General features: G+C 37.2%; 2 protein-coding genes across 5 annotated transcripts; one reads left to right on the forward strand and one right to left on the reverse strand.

The window, feature by feature from the left end:
- The first annotated feature begins 5441 nt into the window (after positions 1 to 5441).
- LOC111779263 (protein TIME FOR COFFEE-like) lies at positions 5442 to 12207 on the forward strand. 2 transcript variants are annotated; one of them, XM_023659380.1, is made up of 11 exons: positions 5442 to 5961; positions 6062 to 6481; positions 6576 to 6757; positions 6852 to 7119; positions 7204 to 7667; positions 7785 to 7874; positions 7982 to 8264; positions 8376 to 8442; positions 8555 to 8621; positions 8730 to 9098; positions 9198 to 12207. In XM_023659380.1, the coding sequence occupies exons 1-11, from the start codon at positions 5859 to 5861 to the stop codon at positions 11610 to 11612; spliced, it is 4728 nt and encodes a 1575-aa protein (XP_023515148.1). In that variant the 5' UTR covers positions 5442 to 5858; the 3' UTR covers positions 11613 to 12207. The 2 variants fall into 2 exon arrangements, with proteins under 2 accessions (XP_023515148.1, XP_023515149.1); XM_023659381.1 differs by having other exon boundaries at positions 6576 to 6742.
- Positions 12208 to 15576: 3369 nt separating this feature from the next.
- Positions 15577 to 20070, reverse strand: LOC111778861 (vacuole membrane protein KMS1-like). 3 transcript variants are annotated; one of them, XM_023658854.1, is made up of 9 exons: positions 19716 to 20070; positions 19148 to 19246; positions 19035 to 19075; positions 18137 to 18215; positions 17653 to 17940; positions 16914 to 17071; positions 16508 to 16624; positions 16198 to 16377; positions 15577 to 16060 (listed from the first exon to the last, which is right to left on the reverse strand). In XM_023658854.1, the coding sequence occupies exons 1-9, from the start codon at positions 19774 to 19776 to the stop codon at positions 15884 to 15886; spliced, it is 1200 nt and encodes a 399-aa protein (XP_023514622.1). In that variant the 5' UTR covers positions 19777 to 20070; the 3' UTR covers positions 15577 to 15883. The 3 variants fall into 3 exon arrangements, with proteins under 3 accessions (XP_023514622.1, XP_023514621.1, XP_023514623.1); XM_023658853.1 differs by having other exon boundaries at positions 19035 to 19246; XM_023658855.1 differs by lacking the exons at positions 19035 to 19075; positions 19716 to 20070.
- Between the last annotated feature and the right edge of the window lie 643 nt (positions 20071 to 20713).

The following is a 20713-nucleotide window of genomic DNA, read 5'->3' on the forward strand; positions in this document are numbered from 1 at the left end:
GGTGGTGGATCGTTTTTTTTATGATTCAATTTATTGGAATGTTGTTTAGATATGATGTTGTCTTTAAGTTAGAGCAACAATTAATTAGACTTTTAGAGGTTGCTTTTTGCTTAACATTTTTCTTTTAATATGGATTCTTTCAGAATATTTGATCGATGTCTCTCGTCACCATCACCATAATTTGGTGAACAATTATTATCATCTATTACGTTCGTTCGCTATGAGATGATGATAAACGAGGTAGATTTCAAATTACTTGCAACAGTAGACCAATAATCGATCTATATTAATTAAAAGCACGATCGAAGATTATGAATTTGTTTTTTTTTTAAAATCATAATTTAGTTGGTATATATATATATATATATTTTATATATATATCGGTGTAGTCTGTTACACAATCTCACATAATATCGTTCTCGACCCCTGACACTTTCAAGGATAAATTAGTATTTAATTTGAGCCAATAGAAGGTGAGCCAGCTCGATTATCAGTTGATCAAACAAACTATTAGATCGAGCCTGAGAATGGTCAACAAGTACCTTAGTGCATGCAAGTGGTGGTCTCGGTATCTCAAAACATAGTCTAGACATGTTTTATTTCGTGAATGGGCTATGTGGCATGCCTTGATTTGTCTTGTGACAAGAACAATTATTTTTTCATTAAAAAAATAAAATAGAGATTATTCTATTAAGAAACTGAAAGCTCGGAATAACCAACGGTAATGTTCAGATACCAAAATAATATTTTATCTTAAATTTATTTTTTATGCTCGATGTGTTATAGAACGACTCTTATTTTGAACCTATAGATATTAATATTTTATCGATTTCTAATTGGTTCGAGATACGCACGAAAAATGACGAAAAGGGTATTAACAAATGAGATGAAGAGAGAGGATTTTGAAAGGATAAAATTGGGATAAAGATAAGTTGGTATCACAAACATCAAAAACCAAAAGGCGATGGCAGTCCCACATCAATTTTTGCTACTCGTGTTATGTTAACTTTAATATTAGGAGTGTGCACGTAATTTAATATTACAGAAAGCGTAACCAAAGTTTCACAGTGAAAGAAATATAATAAATCAGATCAGAATACAGAATGACAGACAACAAAAGTAGATAATGTCTAAACCAGTATAGAAAATCAATGTAAGCAGCGCTCGTGAAGTTTCTTCTCCCTCTTCGATGACGGGTTCGGCTCGTTTTCTTCGTCTCGTAACTTCCGTCTCCTCCTCATCTCCTCCTCATCTAGCTCAACTCCATTGATTTTTCAAGTAAGTTTCTACAATTTATAATGTAATGAACCGACATGTCGGCTCTGTTACAGAGAGTTGTGGGCCATCAAAAACAGGATTGAGACTGGTTTAGGGCCCTATGGCTCACAATCTTGGCCCAAGCCCAGATTGATGGAGATAAGATAGTCTTGGCAGAGGTATCAATGGTGAAATTCCCATCTTGCCCCTCTCACTCACTCTAACCGTCTTGGTTCAAACATTACTTGGCTACATATCGATATTGTGAGATTCCACGTCGGTTGGAGAAGATAACGAAATATTCCTTATGTATCGGTGAATTAATTTTATATATTTTTAATATAAAACTATACAATTAATAAATTATATAAGAATGTTATTTATTAAATATAGTTTTGACTTTTTATTTATTTATTTTGTTTTGTTATCTAAATTGATTAATTAGTCAAAAGTTGAAATAAATTTATTGACAACAATGTGTTACCCATAATAGGATGGTTGCCAAATCCAACTTAAAATCATATCCAATTAATCCATTTAAAAACAAATGTTATATAATTTTATAAATTTGACTTTTAAGCATTAAAATTCTCGAAATTAATTCATAAAAACTATTTATTACGAGAGTTTATGAAATTTATCAAATCATAAAAATAATAATACGATAAATATACGAACATTAGTAATTCAACATTTATTCTAAAAAATAATAATACGACATCTAACGTGTTTATATGACCTGAGAACTCAACCAACCCAAATTGCTGAATTTAAGTTATAAAAAGGTTGTGGGCTGTTACGAATGATATAGAGACAGACATCGAGCGGTGTGTCTGCAAAGATATTGAGCACTCAAGGGGTGAATTGTGAGATCTCACGTCGGTTATTATAGATTGAATTGTGAGAGAACAATATTGACAGTGGCTTAGACTATTATAAATTTGATTGAATTTTTAAAAAACTAAAATTTGGGTCGAAGTTGCTATTTTTTTAGTTGGGTCAACTCGAAAAATAGAGTTATAACTGACTTTATTTTTAAAATTATTACGAATATTAAAAATAATTAAAATTTTATGAGAAAAACGCACCACCAGGTGTTGTTGTAATGAAAAGACCGTCCACTGGGTAACCGACACGTGTCGTCACAATTAGAGGAGAACCTTTATTAAAAAAAGTCTTCAGTAGATAACACCCAACTACCCTACTTTCCCTCCTTTAGTCGCACGTGGGTCATACCGACGTGGCACACTCACACGCGCGCGAGGATTAATCATAAAGATTTATTTTATAAATATATATATATATATATATATATATATATATTTTTTTTTTTTTTTTTTTTTTTTTNTTGATTGAGATCGTGAATGGGGCTTGTCGAGTGCCACCATGCAATTTTTTAATTTTTATATTAATAAAAGAATTCGCTAATTTTGTTTTTAATTAAAAATTCATTAATAATGACAAAGTTAGGTTTCAAAAATATATAAAATTTCCAAAATATTCCAAAACTATTATAATGCCTAAATTATTAATCCAAATTATTGTATTGGAATTACAAAACAAATTAGATATTTTTAAATTATTTTATTGATCTAAATTAAAAAAGTTTACCTTTTATTTTTTTAATAAATTTTTATTAACTTTTATGTATTATAAGATATTATTAAATTAAAGTTAGGATAGTGCAGATTATCATATAATAATAATGAATTAATTTTGCTTTTTTAATTGAAAATGTCAAAAAATGTAATAATAGAATATAATTTTATATTTTATATTTTAAAATTATTTAATTCATAAGGCATATGCTTGATGCTTATTATTATTATTATTATTATTATTATTATTATTTGGTTATATCGATACATTATATTTAATATTAATAATTGTTTGAATTGTTTTCTTCCCTCCAATGACGTAACATGATAGATGTACAAGATCCAGTTTTTATAATATTATATAATTAATATTAAATAAATCAAAATATCTTATTTTATTTGTTAATTAATAATTATTTATTTCTCATTTTTATATTCTAATTTTGCAAATTCTTTTATTACAATAGAAATTTATGAGACGTTAATAAATTATTCTAAAAATAGTATGTTGTATCAATATTAATTATTTAAAAATTAAATGAAAGTTAATTTCTACCCTAGAATTTACTTAAAAGAATCTGTTGTCCATATATATTTACAAATAATCTTAATAATAATATATTTTGTTAATTTTTTAAATACATAAAAATAATTATTTTTATTGAATGATCCAATTATTTATTAAAAATTTTATTTCCATAAAATATAATCTGACCTATTTGTTAATCAAAGTTTTGAATATTAATCAATTAAATGAGGAAAAAAAAGCATATTCCCACAATTAAATATTAAATGGAGCGTGTGATTATTATAATAATTTATTAGATAATATTATTAAAAAGAAAAAAGGAAATAAAATAATAAATTGTCAGAGTCTGTCTATTTATTTATTTATTTATTTATTTTTGGCTTTAAAAAGGCTAAAAACATGGATGCCAATTAGTGAAGGCTTATTAGAGTAAGGTGGTGACGGCTAGGGTTACGCATACGGTTACAAAGACTGCCACGTAGGTGCTAACAGACAAATTGGAGATTAAAAAATAAAATAAAATAATGGTGGGGCCCATTTGAGGCTTTTCCGGTGGGGTCTAGTGTTTCCTACGTGGCTGCTCTCCCCTCACACATATTTTATTTATTTTTATTGAGCAATGCTAAAATTCGCGTATGTTGATATATAAAAATCTCACAGATGGGCATGGATGTTTAGTATCATTCCACGTTGCGAAATGATAGAGGGCTGTGCGAGTGGGTTTGCGTGACAGACGTGTGTAGTTATCGTGGCTATGATAGTGTATTAGATATTTAGTTATTTACCCGCATGTGAGCACGGGAAATGGATGAAGATCCGAGGTGGGTGCTTATGTAGCAAGCGGATAGAATATACCCAATCATAAAATGACACGTGTTGATTCTTTTTTTAAAAAATTTGGCTTTGGTTGGTCTTTTTTTGGGTTTAGGGTTTAAATATATTCTTAATTATTACGGCGAATACTGGAATTTGACCGAGGGATGAGAGAGAAAAAAAGAAATAAAATAATTTAAAAGGTGGGACCGAGGACACGTCATTATATGATGCCACGTAAGGCGAACGTGACAATAGGCTAAGAGAGGGAAGGAAAATTGTTAATATAATAAGAGCATCCAGGTGGGGCCCATGGGTTCTCGGAAATTCCGCGACCGTGACTCGAGTTTCGGAACGACGGCCGTGCGATGGGAACAATCCGACGGTGAAAACACGGCGCGCTGATCGACACGGGAGGGACCCGAGCTGTTTGGTTCGATGCCAGCTCGGCGTCGATTTTAATTAAATTTAATTGTTTTTTAATAAAATGGGAGAAGGTGGCTACGTCAGATAGTAATCCAACGGCGGTGGATGATTAGGGAGATAAAAGAGATCGGGACGGTTGATTTTTTGTGGTTCTCACGTGGCCCCCACTAATCAATTTTCGAAATATCGACAATTTAATCTCATCCGTCATATATATATTAAAAAGAAAAAAAAAAAAGGAATGAAAACGTGGAAACCGAATAATGAAAGTTGACCGGTTGGAACGATATTTTATGCGGCCACCTAGATTCGTTGCGATCGTGGTGTTGCTTTTACCAACGTCTTCGCTACCGGGTATAGCCAGTCATCAGTAATCACACCTTGTGGAAAAATTCAAGGACCCCTAAAACTAGCCAGTCATCTCTCTCTCTCTCTCTCTCTCATCAATATATCTGAGTTCAGGGGGAACTAATTTTAAAAAAAGGCAATTAAATTTTTTATTTTTTAATTATTTATTTTATTTATTACACACTGAAATTAATAAAAAAAGGAAGAAAATTAGAAAAGCGGTAGAGAGAGTAAATATGAAAGCTTGGAAAGGAAGAAAAGAGTGTGACACGTGGCTATTTCATGATAAAGTATGGGTCCCACCGCTTCCCATTATACTCAACGCCTAGGATTTTGCCATGTTGGCTTTTGGTAAAATCGTGGCCGCTGAATCTGTTGAGTAGGGACGGTGTGGATGTCTTGGCGTTTTGGGAGGCTTGATCGTAGCCGTCCAGAGAAGTTTTGCTTTAGTGAAATAGACCCAGGGGAAAGGATGATGCATTACAGAGTTAGAGAGAGAGAGAGAGAAGCAGAGACAGAGGTGGGAGAGGACTAACAAGCTCCAGATAAAAGAGATTGAAAGCAGATTAGATAAGCGAAAAGCTACCATTTTTCTTCATCTTCTTCTTCTTCTTCTTCTTCTTCTGTTGCTGCTGCTGCTGCAGAAGATAGGCTTCTGTAGTGGAGGAATCTCTTTATTCTTTGTTCTTCTTCTTTCATTTCTCTACCGGTTTTTTAGCCGGGGGAGGGGAGGGAAGGAGGTAGGAAACGAATCTATAATTTCTGGAGTTTTCTTTTGTTCGCCGGCGATTTTTTTTTTTCCGTCGGGGTTCTTTTTGTTCTTGTGGTGAGAGATGAGATTAGTTTTTTGGTATAGTTGATTCGGTGGAAGGGAGAAGGAATTAGATATGGATAGGAATAGAGAAGCTAGAAGGACGACGACGAACATGGCGGCATCCAACGGCCTATCTAGACGGAGATACAGGAGTAGTAGTCTTCGTGACTCTCCAGGTCTTAATTTTCTCAGATCTAACTCTTTTCGATGATGATGAGTTATAACCGCCATTCTTTTTTTTTTTCTTGATTTTGATTTGTGTTTGTTTTTGTGTAGAGGATGATGGACCGCTCGAGTTGCAGGATACGGTGAGATTGAGAGATCGAGGAAGCGGGAAGAAAGATCGAGATCGAGACAGGGATAGAGACAGAGATCGAGACAGGGATAGAGATAGAGATAGAGATCGGCTTAGCAGGAGCAAGAGGAGGAGAGCTGATAGATTGATTCATGGCGGTAACAATAGGGAGGATGGAGGGGAAGATAGTTCTGAGGAGAGTGTAAATGACGAAGAGGACGATGAAGACGACGATGGCGGTGGTGCTGGTGGAGCTTCCGTCAGAATGCTTCCTCCGAATCCGGCGACAAATTTGAACCATCGGAAAAGTTATCCACCGGCGAAGAGTTTCAGAGCAGCACCGCCGTGGAAACCCGCGGATGAGATGATTGGTGTGTCGGTACCGAGAAAAGCCCGTTCAGGTATATAATCGGGTGGATGGATTTCTCTGCCCTAGGTCAAGGAGATTCTGACGGTTTCTTTCTGGTTTTGTGTTTGTTTGTTTGTTTGTTTCAGCCTCCACGAAGCGGTCTCATGAATGCTGGCCAGCAGCGGCAGGCGGCGGAATGGTTACAGAGGCTATTCACCGGCAGGCTTCGACATCGCCAGTGAGGCCACCAAGTCTTACAGCAATGGCGACGCTTCTTCAGCCGCCAGCCTCGCCGTCTTCTTCCAATGCTTCGGTGAGGAAGAAGCTGGTCGGTCTTTGGTCTTACTTCTACTCCGTTTATATCTTTTCTGATTCTTTTTTGGGGAAATAAGGGGTATCTGATAAGCCGTCTGCTGTTGTAGAAGCAAGCCGGGCCTAAACTCCGGCCTCCCAAATCCTCCTCAAAGCCGTCTTCCATGGCTCAAGACGAGATCGAGATCGAGATTGCTGAAGTCTTGTACGGCATGATGAGACAGCCTCAAGCCCCTCCAAAACAAGAAGCCGATTCCATGAAGTTTGATCACAAATCCGCCATGGATGCCAAATCCAGAGTTTCATCGCCCATTTCTAACCCCTCTTCTGCTTTGCCTCAGAATTCCAGCTCCTCTGTCACTCCGATATCAGCCACTGGTGAGTTTTTTGTTTTCTATGGTTATTTCTCTGTGAAAGTGTCTGAAATCAATATTTCATAATTATCCGATGTGAAATTTGCAGCACCCAAGAGGAAGCGACCGCGTCCTGTGAAGTACGACGATGAGAACATGGTGGCTTTCAGTCTTCGGAATAGCCCTGTTTCGTCGACAGCCAAGCCTGAAGCAGCCGATCAACCGTCCAACACCGATATCCCTTCAACAAATGTGGATAAAGTTTCTGGATCTGCTGGTGAAAATGGAGTTGTTTCAAACGAATCTGGAAATTCCCAGGCCTTACCAGCAACTTCTGAGTCCCATCCAGAAGCCCTGAAGGTGAATACAGCCAGTGTCATGTCCAATTCCAAGCCATTGACTGAAGAATCAGAAGGCAAAGTTTTGAGTACAAATAAGGAAGAACCCCAATCGCCCCTGAAGGAATCAAACGGCCATAGATTGGAAGACAAGCGAGAGGATACGACAGCAACCAAATCGTCCACCTTCGACGTTGATAACCAGCGGGATGATAAATACAAGATAGATCTGATGGTGAAGATAATCTTCTTCTTCTTCTTCTTCTACATCATTAAGAAAAAAATCCCCAGTCAAGTTTATGTATTTTTATATGGAAATTAGAGTTTTTCTTGTTTTTCCTGTGTTGTACAGGCTCCTCCACTACGAGCTTCACCAGAAAGGGATGGAGAGATTGATTTTGTGGCCGTAGATGCTAAACCAATGGTCATAGATGCGGACACGGTAAGCGGGCCACCCTCACTTTCTCCTGCCCACTTGCTTGATAGCTATGGCCCATGTTGGAATTAATTGTTTATATAATCTTGTTTGGCTTGCTTGCATTTATGTAGGAAACGAAACCTCTGATAAAGGAAGAAGACAAAGGAACAGCCAGACTTGGGACTAAAGAAGTTGTGAACGTGGAGTCCAAAGCAATTGCAGCTGAGGAAGGTGATGATTCAAAGAAGCCCATTGTTTGCAAAGATGGAAAGGTTGACCTTCAACTTGATTTAGAGAAAACAACTGGCAGAGATTGTGCCACTGCAAATGTTGTGGACGCCAACAAGTTCCCTCAGTATGTTCTGAAACATCCACCGCCGCAACCGGGCTCCGAGAAGGCTGGATCTGGTGCTTGTAAGTTCCACTTTTCGAATCCCAGCACCTCCATCCTTTCCTCACTCTCCTTATCTGGTTTGGTTCAAAAGTGGTTGCTGATTCAATGTTGTTTTTTTACTTTATTTTCAGCTCAAGCGAGCTCCCTTCCTTTGCCCATGTCTCTACCTGGCTGGCCAAGTGGGTTGCCTCCTATGGGGTATGGTCGCACAATCTGGGCTATTTGGATCCTTACAGAACTTTATATCAGTATATATTGGTGTTTTCTTTTTGTTCTACTCCATTGGAATGACACTGTCTTGTTTTAGCAGATATGTGGCTCCTCTGCCAGGAGTTGTGTCGGTGGATGGAAGCGCTTTGCCTACGGCAGCCATGCAGGTAGACGTTTCTGCGTTAGTCTAAACGTTCTTCTTTATACTTTTTCTACCGTTGTGTTGTTGTGGGTCTATTCAGTTCCTAAATCTCTCCTTGTTTGGCTTTTAACAGCCGCCAAATTTGCTTTTCCATCAACCCCGGCTGAAGAGGTGTGCGACGCATTTCTACATTGCTCGGAATATATTGTATCATCAGCAAATTGCGAGGATGAATCCCTTCTGGCCGGCAGCAGCAGGTTCGGCTTCCTTGTTTGGGCCCAAGCATGGTAATCTCAGCATTGTGCCCAATGCAGATGTGCAAGGAAATCTACCGAAAAACGGGAAAAATGCAATGCTGGATAAGGGCCAGAGTCTCGGAATGTTTTCGGGTCATGCTGGGAAGGATAGGGGCTCTCAGGCTGTTAATGTTGGTGATGGTGCTCAGAGAAAGCAAATTTTGCTTCAGCAAGCTCTACCACCGGGGGCGCCTAGTAATATCCTGGTATAACTTTTTCTACACAATTATTTCTGTTGGCTGTATGGTATGAGATGAGATCTTCTGTTTTATATGCTGAATTTGGCGTTGTGTGTTGAATTTCAGCATGGCCCTGCTTTTATTCTGCCTTTGAGTCAGCAGCAGCAGGCAGCTGTAGCCACTTCTGTTCGGCCTGTTTCTGTGAAGTCTCCTCCTCCTAGTGGGAATGCCAATGGCAATGTGGTTTCAAATTCTTCCTCTGTTAGTACCTCAGCTGTGGCAGCCATTGCCGCACCGGCAATGAGTTTCAACTATTCGGGCGTGCCTGGCAATGAACCACAATATTTAGCCATTTTGCAGAACAATGGATATACATACCCAATTCCAGCGCACGTCGGTGCACCGCCGCCATATAGAGGAACCCACACTCATTCTATGCCGTTCTTCAATGGGTCGTTTTATTCTTCCCAAATGCTTCATCCTTCGCAGCTTCAGCAGCAGCAACCACCTCCTCAGTCTCACCCTCATCAACAGGGCCTTCAGAATGCTAATGCTGCTGCTGCTGCCAATGGTTCCTCGTCGTCTCAAAAGAACCTATCGAATCAGCAGCAGAGGCCACATGGGAGCACTGTCAGTGGGAACTTTCAAGGCTTTCCTGCCTCCAGAAATCAGCCCTCTCATTCACAGCAGCAGAATCATGCCTCTCATCAAACTAGGCCACTCGAGTCTGAGATTGGTGGTGAAGATAGCCCGTCGACTGCTGATAGTCGAATGAATCTTGCCAATCTGAGTGTATATGGTCCAAATTTTCCAATGCCAATGCATACTCCTAATTTTGCTTTGATGACTCCTGCTTCAATGGCGGCTGCAGGTGGTGGGGCACCAAATGACAAGAAACAGCAGCCACAACAACAGCCGCAGGGTTCTAAAGGTCTGGAACCATCTCAAACTATTGCTTTGTCCTTTGCTCCTCCCAATGGGGCACCATCTGCTCCCGGACTCGACCTTTCCTCCATATCACCAAATCATCCTATATTTCAAAGTATTCCTGAGATCACCAGGCAAGGGTATCAACACATTATGGCTGCAGCTGCAGCTGCACAGGCTGCTCAGCAGAAAAAGATATATCGTGTAGCCGAAGAAGGAAAAACCGTGCATACATCTGCTGCAGAGGATGAGAGGAAGAACATGTCTGTGAAGGCTTCTCCAACTGTTGGACAGTCCATTGCCTTCTCTAGAACTGATTTAGCCGAGTCCACAACTCCGGCTGGGGCTGCTGTTGTTGACAGCTCTGCAAGAACTCTTAGAACTTCAGGTTCCGTTATGCCCTCTGCAATGGGCACTGTAAATATGTGTGGTTCTCAGCATCCACTGCAGCGAAGTCAGCAGCAGCAGCAGCAGCAGCAGCAGCAACATCAACATCAACAACAACAGATGATTCAGCTTCAAAAGCAACAGCAATATGCAGCTGCAGTGGCAAGGACTAAAACATCGGCGACAAGTAATGGCAATGTCTATGCTGAGCACCCTCCTACATCCATGGCTGCCAAGTTTCCTAATGCATTGTCTTCTTTTTCTCAAAATCTTGTCCAAAGTAACAGCAACAGTCCTGCTCAATCTCCTCAGTGGAAGAATTCTGTAAGAACCACCACTTCTTCTCAAGTTCCAACCCCCTCTCTGTCTTCATCAAATACATCATCCATCAAAAATCTTCCCCAACAGCAGGGCCGTCCGCAGCAAAACCACTCTCAGATCTCTTTTGCAGCTAACCAAAAATCTACCACACAATCACAAGGGCAGCAACCTGCTAGCAGTAATCAGTCACCATCTCCGGGAATGATCGGTTCGCCAACTAATTCTTCGATGTCAAAGGGTGCCAGCGGAAGCCCGCGGACAGCTACTTCCAGTTCCATGGGCCATAAAGTTGGTCAATCTTCTTCTTTATCATCACAGCAGACAAAGAATCCTACATCTATGCCCCCCCAGAAGGCATCTCCTGTTGGTGGGAGAAATGTTACGTCAATTCTTGGCAATAACCAAGTGGCCTCTTCAAATTCTGGAACTAAATTATCCCAACATCCACAGTCACAACAGCAACAGCAACAGCAACATTTGGCGAAGCAAACATTGCAGCAAGCTCAGCTGCTCTTCCCTTACATGCAGGCTCAATTTCCCCATTCAACTAGCACTGCCACTGCTTCGCCTTCACATTCAAGACGTCGTCCAGAGCAGCAAGCACAGGGCTCGGGAGGAACATCCTCCAATGGAATGCTATCTCTTGTCCACCCTGTTACAATTGGAGGCACCACCACTACTGATCCTGCCAAGGCTGTTGCTGCTGCAGCAGCAGCTGCAGCTAATGCAGCTAATATGAAAGCTGTTGGTGGCTTACCTACACAAGCTATTCTCCATCCTGCACAGTTTGCTACTACACAGTCCTCTGGTAATCCTCATCAGCTTGTACCTGCAGGTTTTCCTTACGTGCATACTGCTGCAGTGCAAGTGAAATCAACAGAGCAAAAACAACCTGCGGGTGGGTAGAGAATTACGAATGGTGTCTCTTGCCCAGGAAAATAACAACGGGCATCTATCTGATAGCCAGCCTGAGAAGAAATGCAAGTTCAACTAGCTAAGCAGCAGCAATCTGAATGCTCGTCGGACTTCGAACCCCACAATTTTGGGAAAGCTGTGAGAGGAAGTGGGAAAATAGTCCTCCATCTGAGAATGCTTCAGGTCTAGGCTGTTCAGTTATCTGTCCAGATTGATGTTAATGGTCTGATGAACACATGGTTGGTCTGAATGGGGAGAGGAAAGGAAATGCAAAGAAAAGAAACTTGATGAAACAAAGGAGCAACACAACACAGCACTTTGTAAAGTGCTTTACACAATGATGGAATGGTGAAGAGGAAAAGCGGGTGGTGGGCTGTAATGGAGGTTTTTCTTCTTAGATATCTGATTTCATTACCTTTTTGAGGTTCATTTCTCTCTTTTAAGAGCTTTTAGAACAGCATCATCTTTAACATATAATATGTGCAGTGAAGGAGGAGGAGGAGGAGGAGGGTGTAGTTGTATATGTTTGGCACATATAATGGGTAGCCCTCACATTTTTTGATAAAAACTTCCTTTAATTCCCTTCCTTGGTTGTTTACTTTTCACTGACCCTTCAATCACTTTCTTGAAGTCTTTAATCTGAATTTGTTAGAGATAAGAAGATGATGGATGATGGGTGGAAGAGGCGGCAGAGCTGGAAAGCAGCAGAGGCTGACCTACTTTTACAAACTCTCCTCCATCTTCATCACATAACACACTGTGTAGAAAGAAAAGTTGATGTGGATGTGGAGAGCGTGTGGACCGTTGATTCGGTCTTTTTATATGATGATGATAGTGGAAAAGTGTGGTTTGATAGTGGACAGAAGAAGAAGATTGTGGAAAGAAAAGGGTAAGCTCTGTTTTGTTGTCAATATCTCAGTCGTGGCTCAGCCAGAGTTGAGATAGATATAACAACATTATCTTAATCTGTTTGTGTGTTGAAAGGAAATCAGAAACTTTGGATTTCCTGAGATTTTGTTTGTTGTAGTTTTTAAGCAAATTCTGCTGATTAAGTGGGTGAGGCTGAGGGAAGGACAAAGGAAGGTGGATGGGGTATCAATTGGGATGTGTTTGTGTTGTGTTCTTCCAGTGAAGTGGGGCTTTCACAACGATCAAGGTCAAAGGTGTGGGACATCCACTTTTTCTGACATGAGGTACTCTTGCACGTGTCTCCCAACCTTATTAATTATCTAATATTATTCTTAAAACGACCGTGATTGATTACTTATTACCGTTTTAAAAGTTAGTTTTTGAGTCATGATTGATGGATTAAGAGTCAAAGTTAGAAGTTTGAATGTGTACTAAGTTTGATAGGTGTGGGATCTAGTTGAATAAGGTGAATGAGTTGAGTCACTAAAGATTTGTTGGGTTTCATAATTGCTAAAAGTTGATCGAGATCAATGTCTCAATAAGGGAAAGAGTTTGAGCTTGATGCACCTTGATCTCGAATTGCCTTGATCTCGAATTGCCTTGTCCTCTGCTAAGTCTGGGCACTCCTGCCTTTGTCTCTTATAGCTTCCTTTGTTGCATCCTTCAAATTTGGATAGTCAGTAACTCAAATGATCTACTCGTAGACTTCCTATGGTATAGTAATAGTGTGGTAGTTTAAATTCTACCCTATCTCTTAAACTTACCATATCCCACTTATTCTCTATCGTACATCTCCACTCTGTAAATCTTACGGTATATGAACTATTATCTTGGCCTTGGCGAGATTCTTCCAAATGTGTTGACTTAGCTCTTGCTTAGTTTTTTGATTGACTATTGTCCAAAAGGACATCTATGTTACACCAACACGTCGAAGTTAAAAAATATGCTCCTTTTCTATTACCGAATCTATTCAAACTATTCCCAAAATATGACCATTTTGTCCTCTACTGCATAGCTGAAATTCGTACTTTTCTGACATCCAAATATACCCTTTTACCAACTACTTTCCATTTTAATATCCAATAATGCACATGATCATATCTTCATTATCAAGTTGTGACAAGAAAGTTGAGAGTTTTATATTTGAAATCATAGATTATACATAAATAGTGTATAGATCGTTTAGATAACGATGTAGCTACCATTTGTTTATGATATCTTATAATATTCACATATCTATCTATATATATGTGTAAATATAGTATTTTTTAAAAAAAAAATTGCATGTTTGTCATCAATCATACACATCTTTATTAATAGATTTATATTATTAACCGACATTGATAAATTAATAAACGTCTAGTTAATTAGAACAACATTAATTAGGACAAAGATTAGGTTTAATTAGTACAAAATTTATTCCAATCCCTAATTAGAGAAAGAGAGAGGGAGAGATCGGACGGTGGAGATTGAATGACCATCCAAAATGATGGGATACCATACCACAACAAAAGTGTAGCAACCAAATCAAACTCCACAAAATAAAAATAAATAAATTTAATTTAATTTCCCTAAATAACAAAATAAATTTTTTTTTTTTAAAAAAAAAAAGGTGCAAAAGAGGGTCCCACAAATGTTTTTTAAGGGAGTGGGGCCAGAGAATAAGACAAAATGATGTGGCAAAATCAAAATGAAAGACAACGACGTCGTTTTGCCAAACAAAACCAAAACTCCTTTTTCATTCACATTACTTTATATTTCATTTTTTCATTACATTACAAACAAAAAGTGAACATATCCCCTTTTCCTTTATTATCAAATACATTATAAATATTCAATCCAATGGCCCAAAATCAATGGATATCGACCCCACCAGCCCCACCGTTCCTTTTCGGTGGCTCTACCCCCACCTAAATTTAGAGTGATATTTTAATCATTAAACTATATTTAAGTTGACATATATTAACGATTTTAAATTATCAGATAATAAAAAATTAGAATATATGACGTCTAACAAGGAATGATTAGACGAGTTGGGGCGTTATCTAGAACATAATAATTACTGACTATTAATTCATTAATAATAATTGTTAGGTGATATTATGAAGTAGGGGTATTTCTGCAATTATGGGAATTTGGAAGGGTTAGTAGTATTATGTCCCACTAATTTATTAATAACAAAATTGTGGCTCCCGTTGCCGTACCAACTTTCCAGGGTGTTTTTTTATTGTACTTACCATTTTAATTAAATTAATAAATATTGTATCTTACTATCTTCGGTAGGTTAAATTATATAAATAAAGGTTTTAAACTAAGATTATTCTATTATTATGGTTAAACATCCTAAATTTAAGTTGTTAATTAAAGGAACATAGGTATATCTATATATATAATTGCTACCGAGGTGATCTAGAACCATAGATCAGATCCATGTGCCTAGTGAATGAAGAGCTTACCATAGTTGAGTCCGAAACTAATATCGATTAGGCACAAGTGATATGGTCTAACCAAGTCGAGGCACCTTTCTATCCGCTCTTTATTTTCCGCTCACTCCATTTACACTTCTAACAAATGGGTTAGTGAGGAAAAGTACCAACCGAAAAATTCATGGGAATGAAGTTTTTTTAGAAAAAATTAACAGATTTTACCGTTCTCTACAATTCAAGAATTGTTGAGACTCATTAGGAATACACCTTCACAAAAGTTCCATTGGAATGAAGATTTTTGAGAAAACAAAAAACAAAGCCACGAGAACTATTACTTAACTACTATTCTGAGGGGCCTCGTGAGTTCTAATAATCCTCGTAACACCGTTTTCAAAGCAAGTGGGAATTTGAAGATAATGGATTTTTCCCAGATAAGATGAATCATCAGAACAGTATTTCAATTAAAAATATAATGTCTGAATAAGATGTCAACCTAGTGGTTTATCTATCAAATATCAAATACTGGATGCCCACTTCATAGGCACTACTACTAAGTTTCTTAATTGGAGATTTCTTGACTAACTGTTTTGAGAAAATGTGCACAGACCATTCAACCAAAGAGAGAGAAATTAGAATGAGTGATAAGCCATCATAATTCAAGTAATGAGTCATATATGTCTGAGACTAAGAAAGAATAATGGTGCAATTTTCCAATGGTTAAGAGCGGGTAAGTTAATATAATTACCCAAAGAAATGCCTTCCTAATCATGTATAGCTTGTAACTTTGCTCTTCTCCAAAATGCCTTCCTATTCTATACAGCTTTCTAACAGAAGGTTCTCCAGACAGATTCTCGATTACTCGAACCAGTGGGACTTATGCTAAATCTTGGTTATAAGGATGAAAGGAGAGAGAGCATTAGGGTCGGGTTAATTCGAGCATGCTGATGCAGAGACTTTGTCGGTCATGGCGGCCAGCTCCTCGTCTTGCTGTTTCTTCAAGTACCTTTGGGCAGTTGAAGTCATAATCTTGATAGAGAAGTTCATGATCATGAGCCATACTATAGTGTTCCAGATGGAGGAAACCGAAAAGTCCCATTTCTTGGCCTGATGTTGAGAGGTGAAGGGAAAGAGGAAGAAAAGAGGCATATAAGATGAATGTGGTAAACAACGGGTTTTGGCAGATAAGCTCTCAGGCAAACAAATTGATAGAATTTTCAGATGAATGCAATATCAGCAAGTACCTTGGCATTAGCCGCGACTTGAGATGGTGCTTTCAGATACTTAGATTTAACTGCGTTGAGCTTGGCAACCAGCCCGGGCAAGATAGATGAAAATCCAGGCACAAAGCTGAGTATCCATAATAATTCGTTTTCTATCCAATCAAGAAGCTGATTGTTGCAAACAGCAATGATGAAAATGGTCTGCACGGAAATCATAAGCACCAAATTATCAAAAGATACACGGCTTTAACTTGAACATGTAAAAGGGATTTAGCTCCTTGCAAACAAAGTCAAATAATATTAGACAACAAAATATAAAAACTTCACAAACCTGAATGTGAGTTTTAATAATAGCTTTTCCAACCAGCGTAGCAAAAAAGAATTCCCAGAAAGGAACTCCAAATTGTCCACACATAATGCCAGCTAAGTCGAACAGAGGATTTGGAATCTGAAAGACAAGCAGTGAAGATCAGAAACAATCGTGCTAATGATATGATTGATGCTGGTAAGTATCATAAGCGTCAAAAGACACATTATGAAGTTTAGCTTACACAAAATTTTATCCCATGAGAATATGTCCCTATGACCACTAAGTTGTAATGAATATAACATATTTGAAGGGGAAAAATAACATGATATTAGCGAACCAGTAAAGTTATACTCTCACCCCCAATGGAAGGCAGGAAAAAAAGGAAAATAAAATATCAGTAATTGAAGAGAATAAAGTCATAACTAACCGAAGCAAGCAGTAGAATAGTAAGGAAATTTAAATGTTGAGCATGTGAAAGGAACCATCGCTTGATTCTGTTTAAATATGTTGAAATGAGTCCATCAGTTTCCCTTGAAGAGGCATCTAGTTCTTCCATTGCTTCTGATCTGCCACCAGAGAGGCGTGCTGCACAATGGAAGAAATATATTTGAACATAAAATATGAAGCTTGGATATGAAAGAATATCAGCAATGCAAAAAATTACAATTGGCAAAGCCATAAATTACAATTGGAGAATTTCAGATTACAGACTAGATTGTTGGTCATAATCATAGCACTAATTGCAAAGTTCCGAAGTAAAAACTTGAACAAGCTCTTGTTTGCCATTACATTTTGCTCTATCATATTTTCACATCATCATTATGACGAGGAAGGGTTTCAAAAAGAAGTACAATATTATCCATAGCCATTCAATCCTAAGCAAAAACTACTTACACCATGACCTCAAAGCATTGCCTTGCCCAGTAGTTCCTACCTATAAATTACAAAATGTTGACTATTTACTATTTAGGATCACGAATTAAAAATGTTCTCTCTTTCAGTATTGCAAACTGTTTTTACATAGACAAGTTCCACCCACCGAAAAAAAAAATGGATAAGAGAAAATGGAATATAAAAAAAATGCTCAACTGATTGTCATATCACCAAAAGAATTTAATTGATTTATAACTATTAACGAATACTAGTAAACACACTATTTCTCATACCCGCCCTTGAGATGAAGTAAGGAGGAAGCTCTCCTAAGGAAGTCCCAATACCCCAGAGAATTGCCTCTATCTGAACCATGGGCAATATGCTACTGAGGGGGACTTGTGATGTGAAAACTGGAGGTCCAAATTCTGAGCAATCCTTCTCAAGCCATGATGGACCTCTTTTCAATTGTATTGTGTCATAAACAGCACTCTTCAAGTCCACTCGCCCACACTGCACCGCCTTTATCGTGAAAAACCCAATATGAGGCCCCAGATAAAGAACAAAAGTATGCAGGCCAGACCCTGAAAGTAAATGATAGGGCGTGAAATCAACTAAGATTCAGATGCTCAATCCCATCCTATCAATACAGATTAGCACAATAAATACAATATTGATGATAACAGCAAATTGCAATCTAAATATCAGAAAAAAAACATTGCGTCTTACAAAGAAGAAAGAATAATTAGCACGGATCTTGAATCAAACAACATTAATTACCAAGTCCAATTGATGATGCAACTCCTAGGATCACCCACCACAATCCGTAGTCAAAGTATTTTACAATCTCCTCCACATGCTGCAAAAGCAGAGAAGATTTATTTTATAAAACGATTGCCTGAAAACTGGAAGGCAATGGCCAAATTAAAAGGAAAAGGTCAACAATTTCAAGGATAGAAATAAATTCACTTCCTGAATATAAAAGCGCAACAAGTTGATTTATGAAGAGATATATCCCCACTTCAACCAAACAACATTTACTAGGATAGTTTCCATCATTTCTCTATCCACCATCTTAACAGTTCCTCTAAATACTTCCAAGTTCCAACCTCTTCTATAATATGGCATTTCTACTGGATTGATTCAGTATATATATGGTGCATAAATTTTTTTGCAGCATTTTCTTGGGTACAATTATAACAACTCTCAAGAGCCTACATAAACAGGCAGGAATTTAAATTCACAACATTTATTCAAAAAACATCATTCTTAGAAACCCGTGATAAAACAATGTCATAAGGAGTGCAATCATTTGCTTAGAACTATCACATTTAGGATGGTACAGCTTAAAATTACAGATAGTATCCATGTAAAATATATTGCTGGATAATGGCAAACCTACAAACATTTTAATAAAATATAGAATATCCATCCCGAAAGCTACCATATCAATAGAGCATATCAAAACACCAAATATACAAATCGAAAATCACAAACATACTTCAAAATGTGATCATGAAAAATTCATCACAGTTCATCCTAAATGATGTAATACTTGCAGTTGCATAAATATACACACATATTGTTGAAAAGAGTGAATATTTGATGCAAATATGCACACATATAATGCTGGAATGAGTGATGTGAAGCTAACATAAATTCAAGAAGGCAGAGATACCTTCTCATGTGGCCCTTCAATTGTCAAAACCAGAATTCCAGCTGCCCCAATAATCAAGTTTAAAAGCAAAAGCCAACCACCTTTAGCTAAAATGTAAGCTATCGAGTGTTTACCATATTGAAGAACACCCAAAGTGAAAAACTTCAATGTTTTGAATGGTTGATTAACCAATGTCAAATTGTCAAGATCTTGTTTGTGCTTCCGACATAATTCTGCAAATTATAGAAATTTCATCAAGAGATAATGTGAACGACCCTAAGCTAAGTTGAATAGGACAGAATAGTTGTTATCATTAATTCCACGAAAGCCAAGTGAAAGCAACAACTAAAACGGTAAATCGTCCAGACAAAATCAAACTGAAGAAGCAAGACACAAATGAATTTCATTTCACTTTTGCGTTGGTTTGAAATTAACCAGTACACTCAATCAATCAAGGCCCCTCATTGCCGTGAAGGATCACTTCATTAACAAACTTCAGACAATCACCAAACTCAAATCTCTCTTAAAATATAAAACAGTAATAACAATAATGTAAACAATATTAAGAATCCAAATTTCCTTCAACTTTCTTACATCAATTAATGCTTCACCGAACGAACAAAAAAAAAAAAAAAAAAAAAAAAAAAAAAAAAAAAAAAAAAAAAAAAAAAAAAANAAAAAAGAAGATATCGAAATACTTGCCTGAAATGGATACTTCCGAATCATGAGCAGCAAGGGAAGCTGCTTCTTCACCAGTCCCCATTCCACAACCTGCAATTACAAGACAGTATCGAAAGGGAGAGAAATTCTTTTAATCTCAATCTTATTCTCCTGTACAGAGAAAAGGAGATCAGAGATCGACGAGAATCATGACTAAAATTACGAGGAAAAAATGGAAAAAGAAAATCTGAAAGTTAGCATCTGTTATTGACGAAAGAGAGAAATCGAAATCGAAATCGAAATCGAAATCGTTCAGGAACGAAGATCCGCGCTCTCCCCTTCAAGATCGAACGCTTCTTCGTTTACCTTCAACATTCATTTTTCCCCCATTTTTGAACTGATAACTTTCAATTGATTACTTTATAATTATTATATAAAATTTTAAAAATTTACGTATTTTAAATATCTACGGTATCCCATTAATTGATCAATTAAATTAATTTTTAATTTTTAATTTTAATTATATCCTTTTTTTTAATAAATATATACAAAATTAAAATTCAATTATTTATTTGATAAAAATAAGTTAATACTTTTTAAAGTTAATAAACTAAAAATAATAAATTATTAAGCGAGTAAAGCTAATAAATATTGGTTACTTAGACCAATTAATTAATTAAAAGATATATTTTTCTTTTTAATATGGTCAAAGTCAACTCAATAATTAAGAAAGAAAATGGCTGTGTTTTTTTTTTTATAATTTTCTATTATGATTGACCTTGGAACCGAAAGAAAAATCCAAATTAAAAATTAAAGGTCTAATAATATAAGAAACCTATAAACTCGCATACACACAAGTAGCGTTCAAAATTATATAAGGAAAATATCTCGGTAATCCATGCAGCAATAGTGCTAGCTAGAGACTAGAAGAAAACAAACAAAAAATAAAGGAAGAGTTCGAGGGTAGAAACAATCGAGGACAATCGCCTCAGTTGTGCTTCATCATCAAAGAAATAAGTGATAAACGAGCACAAGAAGAG

This window comes from Cucurbita pepo, chromosome LG17 (assembly GCF_002806865.2).
Source record: "Cucurbita pepo subsp. pepo cultivar mu-cu-16 chromosome LG17, ASM280686v2, whole genome shotgun sequence".
Lineage (NCBI taxonomy): Eukaryota > Viridiplantae > Streptophyta > Magnoliopsida > Cucurbitales > Cucurbitaceae > Cucurbita > Cucurbita pepo.